The sequence below is a fragment of the Danio aesculapii genome, chromosome 18 (assembly GCF_903798145.1).
Source record: "Danio aesculapii chromosome 18, fDanAes4.1, whole genome shotgun sequence".
Lineage (NCBI taxonomy): Eukaryota > Metazoa > Chordata > Actinopteri > Cypriniformes > Danionidae > Danio > Danio aesculapii.
In genome coordinates this window covers 11,065,848-11,076,998 of record NC_079452.1, presented here as the reverse complement: position 1 = coordinate 11,076,998, position 11,151 = coordinate 11,065,848, and the positions used below count along the sequence as shown (strand labels likewise).

The following is an 11,151-nucleotide window of genomic DNA, read 5'->3' as shown; positions in this document are numbered from 1 at the left end:
AGGCAGGTTATTTCTGTAAATGAGCAAACTCATTTAGCAGTAAACCATAATGAAATTTTTTTTTTAAATACACCGAGAAGCTCATGGCAAGTCAAACATATATGCTCTTTTTTTTTTTGGTTGCACTTTGTACATTGCACATTTGACATCTGATACTGATATCAGTTGTATAGAGAAATTGTTCAGCATTCTCTCAACACTGTGACTACTTTAATACACCTGCTAAGACATAAAAATAACTATTACACAAATAATTTGACTCAGTCCCCATTTAACTAATTAAATGACCATAACCTGATTGTGAACTTAGGATGGAGCATGAGGACAGAGAGATCATATGATACACCATGACTTCAAATATTAAAATTTGGTGAAAGGGGAGAATACTACATGAAAGGCATGAGTAAAGTACACTGAAAAAAGTGTTGCGTGCAAAACTGTTGCAAACAATTTATTTGTGTTCAACTTAATTTGTTTAAATTCAGCCCAAATAAATTGTTTACAACCACTTAACGTAAAAAAATTGAGTAAATCCAAGGAATCATCTTTGAATAATTTTTTTCAGTGCCTATTTTTTACAGGGCCTACTTCTGGTTCTGAGGGCTCTATTTTTAACGATCTATGCGCAAACCCATTAAGGGCGCGTCCGAATCCACTTTAAGGACGGAAAAATATGGTTTGCGCTGCAGCGCATGGTCTAACAGGGTTGTGCTTAATCTCTTAATGAGTTATGGATGTGTTTTGAGTATAACGCTCATTAAATCAATCGGAGTCTCATTTTCCATTCCCTTTAAGAGTCAGTTGCATCATGCCATGGTGTATTTGCTATTTATATGGCGGAACTTGTAAGTGGAAAAACTGAGATTCATTAGCGAGTTAAACAGACCATCTGCAGCACGAGGATGAGGAACGAGCCTCCTCCATTCAGTCTATTTAATTTACTTTTACTCTTAACTTTACTTGTTTACTTTAGTGGATAAGACAACGGTGTTGTACACGCTCTACTAAAGACTTCCACCTGCAAAGTGCAAAAGATTAAGTGCAAAGATTTGTTTCAAAACTATTTCTAAATTCAGTTCTAATTTCCAGCAAATGAATAAATAAACAATAATAATGAAGTGTGGTCAAACAACTGAGTTATATCCAAAAACACTTGCTATTCTTATGCCCCATATGGTGATGCAGACGTCTCCAAAACCTGACAGGTAGACAAATCTAAACTTGTTTTAATTAAAACAAATATAAATATGCATATAATAAATATCACTGCTAATAATATTATACAAAAGCAAATTGTCATGAATAAACTGAATAAGGCCCACCGAGATGAAAAAGACATAGATGCAGTGGTTTTTATATTTATGTAGCAAATAAATTAAAAAATATATATATTTTAGTCATTTTCATTATTTTTCATTTGTAAATATATTTGTACATTGCTGTACATCTTGTGTATATTAAGCAATGTGCACGCGTTTAAGGCACGCACAACTAACCCACTCTGTGCTGGACTTTAAACTAGCTTTTTCTTTAAACTAGCTGGTCAATTGCGCAGTCTATTTAAGTTTCTCAAAATAAAAACGCGCCAACAATGTGCCTTAACACACCTCCTTTCTCGACCGGAACACCCGTTGGTCTAAAAAAAATCACAAATGGATTTACTATTTAAACAAATTGGCGCAAAGCAGGAAAATTAGGGTTGCGTCTGTCTGAAAATAGTAATAAATCGCACTAAACACATCTTGCGCCTTACTGCGGTTTGTGTATGATAGGACCCTGAGACAGCAATCATCATAGACTGTAATTCATTAAACATCTATAAATTTCAAACTTTTTCCATTGTGCCACCAAACATTGTCACTGTGATTGAATGCCAGATCTTTGGTGGTATACTTTTCTGTGAAATGCACCTGTGGCACTGTTAATTTTCCAAACATACTCATTGCTCGTGGATAGGGGTGGCCATAATGTGTCATTGATAAATTCAACTCTGTTCACAAATTAAAAGAATTACTATATAACACCAGAAAGATCAAACTAATATTCAAGGCAGATGAATGTCTAATGGTAAAACATTTTCAAAATATACTTTATTTTTTGTCAAACACTGAACAATGTCAAATTGAAAAATGTTGTTTTAAAGTGCTTTATAAACAAAATTGAATTGAATTGAAAATTATCATATCACTTATAAGTGGTTAATCAGTTTTTCTTTTTCGGCTACAACACTTGACACACAGATATTTAACGGTTACAAATATGGAGTAAGTGAATATCAAAGCAACTGCAAGCAGTGTAACTGCAACATCTACTGAGTGATAGGAGTACCAAGGCATGTTGTAGGATTCTGTACGGAGATGAGCAGCACCTTTGTGTCTCATTACAAACTCAATCCAGAAGATGGCGCTGTCCAAAGGTTTGACTGGCTTATCTTTGTGCAGATGAAAGAGCTTCTGCATATTCAGCCTGTAGGATGGCTCATTGATTACTTCCTTTAATGCAGCATGCAGTGTGTTTTCATCTAGATCTGCGAGGGAAAGTATCTTGGCTCCACCTCTTGCTTGTAATCGAATGAGATTGTCATACTGGTCAAAAAAGAATGGAATTCCAACCACTGGAACACCATGGTATAAAGCTTCTTGAACCCCATTGGTTCCACCATGCGCAACGAAAACTCGTGTTTTTGGATGTCCTAGAAGATCTTTCTGTGGCATCCAGTCAACCAATAATGTGTTGTTGCCCAAAGGAGATGGTTTCTTTCCAGTGTATCTCTAAATAACCTTTTGAGGGAGCCGAGCAAAAGCAGCAGCTATTTCTGCTGTTACATCTTCTGGCAGGTTACTAATAAATGACCCTAAAGACATGACGATGACTCCATGATCTCCTGAAATCTGCATGAAGTCTTCCAGATCATGTGGAAGGGGCTTTGCTGGAGTGCACTGAAAGCCACCAATGTAGATGATATTTGGCATTGTCGGACGTGGAAATTCAAAAACAAAATCAACCCTCATGAGCCATAAATCAGCCCCCTGGAGAAGTTCATAAAAGTTCACATGTGAAGTGAAATATTTGTCACAAATTGCTTGGTACTGTGGCACATTAAAATGGCTGAACTGAAAGTCAGTTAACAAATAGAAGAAATAATTTTTTACTCTTTGGAAGAAGCTCATTCTGTCTGTGTTTCCAGATCCTGTAATTGGGATGTAGGACATTGGTGAAGGAGCGATGTCAAAGTGTCCTTCTCCAGTAGCAGTCCATCTAACAATATAGACCATTGGTAACTTGAGTTTATGAGCCAGAATAATGCCTGTACCCCATCCTGGATCAGTGAGCATCAGATCATACTGTTTTTCATTCAGCATCTTCAGAATATCCTCACTGTCTAGTATGTTTGTTATAAGCTGACATACCATTTAATGAGTTTTTTTTATCAAACATCAAACACATCCAAATACAGCCATAAAGTGCTCAGCCAAGAGACCTTTCCTCTTTCATAGTCAATCATTTTGTAGACCAAGTCTGCTACAAATTCCTCATCCCATCCTTTAGTGTCAGGTATGGTTATGGAGTTGTAATATGTTGAGTTCTCCTTAATGAACCAGCTATTGGCATTGCGTATCACATCAACGGTGTGCCCTTGACCATGTAAAGCCTTGATGAGGATGTCCATGTTCACCCAGTGACTTCCCTCCAAAGGCGCAACCAAGATTTTGCCACCATCACAAATAGAACCAAAAATGATAAGAACTGTTATCCAGAGTGAGACAGAAACCATGTTTTTTGAAACTCGTGTCATTTTACCTGCAAATGACAAAATATTTAGATGACATAACTGTATAATGTTAATGTATAATGTATACTGTTAATTCACAGTCCAATGAACATCCAAGTTTATTTAGTTCACGCTATCGGAATGTGCAATAATCAGTTTGCTGTGATTCATGTGTAGTGTACAGTAGGTAATCACAAAGTTACATTGAATACTAAACTGAAACTATGTGTCTGACCCATGGAGTAGAGAGGACATGCTCCCATTGTTCAGTAATATTGATGAATACTGTTATGAGTGCTAGGATTCTATCAATACAGTCCACTTACACAACTAAGTGAAAACTGTTTATTTCATTGTGTACATTGTGTCTCTTGGAATTCTTGCAATGTTTACTAGATACTGTAAGCAAGTCATTTAGATTTATATAGCGCATTAATAATGTATTTTCATACATCTAAAGTGCTTTACAATTATGATAGGTCTCTCAACAACACCACTGGAAGCCAAACCAACAGTGCCAGTGCACTCACCATACACCAGCTGTAGGTGGAGAGGAGATGATTGGGAGGCCATGATGAGTAGGCAGTGGCGGATTTAGGCATGGGCAATGTGGGCGATCACCCGGGCGGCATCTTGCTAGGGGCGGATTGTAGTCTCAAACCCCCCCCTTTTCACTTTTGTCCACAAAAGAGCGGCACGAACGGCGGTATCTTACAAGTGGCGGCATTGAGACTTAGCACCCCCTCTCTCTCTCTCTTCACTTTCTTCTGCCAAAGTCCGGCACGAATGCCAGTATCTTTCAAGCGGTGGTATGGAGACTCAACACCCATCTCCACCCCTCCCAGTTATTCACTTTCGTCCGCGAAAGGGTGGCATAACCACCGTTTGTTTAGAGCGCCAGTTAAGCTTGCACTGCTACTGTGGGTAAGGGCTGGAGGAGGGAATTTGGGCACAACACCAGGGTTACACACCTACTCTTTTACGAGTAGGGGTGTAATACCATGGGATTTTTAATGACCACAAAGGCTTGACAACCTGGTTTACATCTCAGCCAAAACACTGTGCTCACTGACAGTGTTCCCATCACTATTCTGGGGCATTAGGACCCAGACGGGCCACAGGGAGAACACCCCCTGCTGGCCTCACGAGCATCATTCCCAACAGCACTGTCTGCCTATGTGGTTTTCCATCCAGGTACTAACCAGGCTCAGCCATGCTTAGCTTTAGTGAGCAACTAGTCAAGGGCTGCAGCCTGTGAATAATCTTCAGTTACTGTTTAGGTATTCATAGTTGTTAAGCTAGTTGCAGCTTCTCTAAATGGAGTGATGCCACAATTTCCACCAAACACATTTGAAGGAACTGAAATGACTTCATTTCGAACAAAACTAGGGCAAAATGAACTTTGTTTTGAGTTTATTTCAGCAGTTCAAACCAGCTCACCAAAGTAAACTTTATGTGGGAGGGGGGTTGTTTTATCTCCTAAATATCTTTGAAGTACCATTGCGTCACCTTAGAATTATAAGGTTCTATCTGCGTTCTGAATGATTTTGAGATATTAAGCTTCAAAGTTTTTGCATTCCATAACAAACAGTATGTGTGTAACACTTGTTTTTTTAAATAAAAAGTCTTGAAATGTAAAAAGCTTATAAAAAACATCCCATAATGTAAATAAGTTGTCATTTAATAAGAATTTTATGTCAATAACTTAATTTTGACAAAAAATGTCAGATAGAACCTTATAATTCTAAGGTGACGATTAGTCCAGGGCCATTACGCAATTGGGTGTAAGGAACTCTGCCCTGATTCATGTTTCATTTCATAAAGATCAGACAGGAGAACAACATCCACAACAACAACACCAGGTTAGCAACATGAATAGTCTGGAAGGTCAAGTAGCAGAGATGTACAAATGTATTATCACCTGTACAGTTACTCAGAGTTTTTTCAAGACTTGGATGGGGGTTGCACACCAGATGAAAAGCACTGCGTTGTGCCATATTTTTCTTCTTGTCTGGTGTGTGACAGGCCAGTGTAGTCTGGTTTGTATCAGGCTGTTTGCCAGATGTTTACAAAACTGTAATTTTTTTCCAACACAGGCTCATTGCGAAAACGTAGCCCTGCGGACGTTTCTAGAGACAGCGAATTACGTAGGCGGAGGTACAAATGGCTGCATTTAATTTTTTTTAAACGAATGCTACGGGGCGGTGTGACGCCATTCCTTTTCCCTCTTACCAGCTGACCGCTTACCTCCGTATGCATGGCATTCCGGCTGCAACCAGTTTGTCCCATTAGCGCGCCAAGTACGTCGGCGGATTTGAGATGCAGAGAGGAGTGGACCACGAAGACGGGGGTTCGAGTCTGGTGAAGAGCGGTACCAGAAAGCAGGTAAGACAAAAACAGAATCCAAAACATAAAACAAACAAGTGGATAGCAGGGTGAGAATGTGGTAAAATCTGATAACGTGGTAAAAAAAATCGGACGAGGGCTTTTATTTTTTTTAATTGCTTTTGAAACGTGTTGGTTCTGTTTAGGAAAGTGGGCAGGCGGGTCAATCGATAAAATTGGTTGGGTTTAGGGAAGGGTGGGTCAGCCGATCATTCGCTCAATCAGTCAGAAAGTCTGTCAAAAAGTGAGTCGACAGCGGCCTCTGGTGGGTTTACGTGAGAACAGCAGGCACGAATGGCACTCGCGAGGGAAATTTGAGATCTCAAAAAGCATACACAGCGACCTCTGGCGGATTTGCGAAAACAAAAACTGCAGAAAAACGTGCCGCCGGGACGTATTTCGCGGTCTCCAGAAACGTCCGTTGAGGTACGTTTTCAGAATTAGCCTGGGTTGTTTTTTTCACAGCCACCATTGCTATGTTGTGAATATCGAGAGTACACATGAGCAGTCTGATTTCTAAATCCCCATCTGCTGCAGTGTTGGAATGTTTGAAAACAGTATACCACCACTCTGCCTTTTTTAACTTCTTTTAGCCCTAAAACAATAAACAAAATAAAAAAAAAAACTTTGAAGTACCTGTATATCAGGGACTTTACACTGGCCAGCAATGTTAATTTCTATTCACACAAATGTACAACTAACAATTGTAAAAGTAATATTTGAATGAATTATTTTTATTTAAACTATAATACATGAGCAAATTGATTTTGCATTTGAGTGTGTGTTTTTTTTCCTTTTTTTTATTATTTAGAGTTAGTGCTAAGATTAAGTTGACCACCTATTGAAAATAAAAGCATGTTAGTACAATTAAATGTTCATTCTATGTATCTGTATGAGTGTATGACAATCGAGAGAGCATTTATTTATAATTGTTGAGAAATGCATAAATCTACAATATAGAAAATCAATTATAAGATTATTCCTGTTCAGTACCTAAAGATTCGGTCCAGGGGTATTTTTTCAGTTAAATCCTTAAAATGATTGTATACAACAATCTCTGAAATAACAGATTTATTTCTAAATCATAAACTAGATTACTTACTGTAGAATATTGATGGGTAAATGCTTCTGTCTTGCTGATATCATCGGCTGTTACTGTCTTTAAAGTGTAGCAAATTTCTGAGGGCATTACACCACACCAAATTCAATAATCAGTCCATATCATGAAAGGTTTAAAGTTTATTTGATTCATAAACTATCGGGCACAGAAATTGTATAAAAGTGCACAATTTTACTTGATATGCTAGTGACATAAATTATATAATGTAGATTTAAAAAAAAATCTGCTGTTCAACACTGACTATATTTTACACTCTTGTTTGCTTATTAATGAGGCTATTGATTAGAGAGTGGAACTGAACTTGGTTCAGTGCCCATTTTTGTTCACTGCTTTATCAAAGTTCAAAAAAGCAGAAGAGTTCATATTAGGCAATGACAGGTCACCTGAGGAAAGGTAATTCATCTTAATGTGTTAAAATTTGTATAAGGAGAATGTTACAGTTTTTAGTAGATATACAAATGGTGATTTAAATGTATCCCTTTTTAAAGTGTCTTAGAGAGTGATACAAAAAAAAAAATTCTGAATGCTTACTTTGTTTTAGAAAAAAAAAAGATAAGTTAATTAATTCATTAAGTAGCACTGGGATTAAATTGATTTGAATGCAGTTTCACAGGAAAGAAAATATTTAAATGAATTAAAATTTGTACGTATATATTTTATTATCTCATTTTCATCACACATTGAACAGTCAAAACAAATCATTTGTCACTTATAAATGATGTAAAGTTTTTCTTTTTTGGCTACAACACTTGACACAAGACATTTTCAAAATATACTTTATTTTTTGTCAAACACTGAACACTCATATCATATCACTTGTAAGTGGTTACTCAGTTTTTCTTTTTCGGCTACAACACTTGACACACAGATATTTAACGGTTACAAATATGGAGTAAGTGAATATCAAAGCAACTGCAAGCAGTGTAACTGCAACATCTACTGAGTGATAGGAGTACCAAGGCATGTTGTAGGATTCTGTACGGAGATGAGCAGCACCTTTGTGTCTCATTACAAACTCAATCCAGAAGATGGCGCTGTCCAAAGGTTTGACTGGCTTATCTTTGTGCAGATGAGAGAGCTTCTGCATATTCAGCCTGTAGGATGGCTCATTGATTACTTCCTGTATTGCTGCATGCAGTGTGTTTTCACCTAAATCTGCAATGGAAAGCAACTTGGCTCCACCTCTTGCTTGTAATCGAATGAGATTGTCATACTGGTCAAAAAAGAATGGAATTCCAACCACTGGAACACCATGGTATAAAGCTTCTTGAACCCCATTGGTTCCACCATGTGCGATGAAAAGTTTAGTTTTTGGATGTCCTAGAAGATCTTTCTGTGGCATCCAGTCAACCAATAATGTGTTGTTGCCCAAAGTAGATGGTTTCTTTCCAGTGTATCTCCATATAACCTTTTGAGGGAGCCGAGCAAAAGCAGCAGCTATTTCTGCTGTTACATCTTCTGGCAGGTTACTAATAAATGACCCTAAAGACATGACGATGACTCCATGATCTCCAGAACTCTGCATGAAGTCTTCCAGATCATGTGGAAGGGGCTTTGCTGGAGTGCACTGAAAGCCACCAATGTAGATGATATTTGGCATTGTCGGACGTGGAAATTCAAAAACAAAATCAACCCTCATGAGCCATAAATCAGCCCCCTGGAGAAGTTCATGAAAGTTCACATGTGAAGTGAAATATTTGTCACAAATTGCTTGGTACTGTGGCACATTAAAACGGCTCAACTGAAGCTCCATTAACAAATAGAAGAAATAATTTTTTACTCTTTGGAAGAAGCTCATTCTGTCCGTGTTTCCAGATCCTGTAATTGGAATGTAGGACATTGGTGAAGGAGCGATGTCAAAGTGTCCTTCTCCAGTAGCAGTCCATCTAACATTATAGACTATGGGTAACTTGAGTTTATGAGCCAGAATAATGCCTGTACCCCATGTTGGATCAGTGAGCATCAGATCATACTGTTTTTCATTCAGCATCTTCAGAATTTCCTCACTGTCAAGCATGTTTGTTATAAGCTGACATACCATTTCATGAGTTTTTTTAATAGCACCAAACACATTTAAATACAGCCTTACAGTGCTCAGCCAGTAGCCTTTTCCTCTTTCATAGTCAATCATTTTGTAGATGAAGTCTGCTACAAATTCCTCATCCCATCCTTTAGTGTCAGGTATGGTTATGGAGTTGTAATATGTTGAGTTCTCCTTGATGAACCAGCTATTGGCATTGCGTATCACATCAATAGTGTGCCCTTGACCATGTAAAGCCTTGATGAGGATGTCCATGTTCACCCAGTGACTTCCCTCCAAAGGCGCAACCAAGATTTTGCCACCATCACAAAAAGAACCAAAAATGATTATTACTGTTATCCAGAGTGAAACAGAAACCATGTTTTTTGAAACTCGTGTCATCTTACCTGCAAATGACAAAATATTTAGATGGCATAACTGTATAATGTTAATATATGTTGAGCAGTAGTACATAGTCAAACAGACAAAATAAACAAATGAACAAGTTTATTTCTTTCACGCTATCTGAATGCTATAATCAAGTTGCTGTGATTCATGTGTAGTGTACAATAATCACAAATTTACACTGAATAACAACCTGAAACAATGTGTCTGGCCCCTGGAGTAGAGAGGACATACTCTCATTTTTAAGTAATACTGATGAATACTGTTATATGTGTTAGGACCCCATCAATACAGTGCACTGCACCACTAAATAGAAACAGTTTTTTTCATTGCGTACATTGATTCTCTGGTCAGTTCAGTATAGGAATTCTTGCAATATTTACTAGACACTGTAAGCAAGTGATGTAGATTGATATAGAGCAGTTATTGTGTATTGCCTTACACCAAAAGTGCTTTACAATCACGTGTGGGGTCGCCCCCCACCACCAGTGTGCAGCATCCACCTGCTAAACGTACCGTACTGTGACGTCAAACAAACCTGCGTGCGGACCAAAAGTGCTAGTGTTAAAGCACCCTTAAAGTGAGGCATGAACCTTTCTACCATTAATCATCATTTCTAATGCGCCTCCATTTTCATAAAACCTTGTTTATGCCAGTCGGCATTGCAGTGTATGTCCACTGGTGCAAAGCAAGTGAAACTGAGTGAGTGTTTTCCATTCTTTAATTTAAATGAAAATGTAAATATATAAACAAAATAATGCAGACAAAAGTCATAATGTGAACTAAAGCATTCAAAAACATGTGTTGTTATGAAATATTATTGTAAAATACATCTATTTTCATACATAAATTAACTTAAATTTCTATTCACACAATAGAACAATTAAAATGTTAAATTTATATTTGAATGGATTATTTTTATTTATATTTTACGGAGTTAGTGCTAAATGTTAAGTTGACAAGCTATTGAAAATAAAAGCAAGTTAGTGGATTTAAATGTTAATTCAACATAGTTGTTTGACAATTGAGTGAGGATTTATTTATTATCATTTTAAAATATATACATTTACAATATAGAAAATCATATAGACCTAATAATCCTGTCCGGTACCTAAAGATTCAATCCAGGGGTATTTTTTCTATTGAATCCATAAAATGATTGTATACAACTATAAACAATCTCTGAAATATCAGATTTGTTAAAGTGTAGATTACTTACTTTATTATATAGACCGTCATATGCTTCTGTCTTGCTGATATCGGCTGTTACTGGCTATAAAGTGTAGCAAATGTCTCTTGGCATTACACCATATCAAATTCAATAATCAGCCCATGTCATGAAATGTCTAAAGTGCAATGGTTATTTGATTCATGATCTATAAAGCACAGAAATGGTATTAAAGTGCACACTTGTACTCGATATGCTAGTGACATAAATTATATACGGTA

The 11,151-nt window shown here is 37.3% G+C and overlaps 1 protein-coding gene and 1 pseudogene across 1 annotated transcript; both read right to left on the bottom strand.

Annotated features, from left to right (window-relative positions):
• Nucleotides 1-2,198: 2,198 nt before the first annotated feature.
• On the bottom strand, nt 2,199-3,775 carry LOC130245778 (UDP-glucuronosyltransferase 2C1-like; annotated as a pseudogene).
• A 4,313-nt stretch (nt 3,776-8,088) lies between these two features.
• Nucleotides 8,089-10,968, bottom strand: LOC130245638 (UDP-glucuronosyltransferase 2C1-like). Its single transcript, XM_056478388.1, has 2 exons — nt 10,922-10,968; nt 8,089-9,704 (listed from the first exon to the last, which is right to left on the bottom strand). Exon 2 carries the CDS (start codon nt 9,697-9,699, stop codon nt 8,104-8,106), a length of 1,596 nt encoding a protein of 531 aa, XP_056334363.1. The 5' UTR covers nt 9,700-9,704; nt 10,922-10,968; the 3' UTR covers nt 8,089-8,103.
• Between the last annotated feature and the right edge of the window lie 183 nt (nt 10,969-11,151).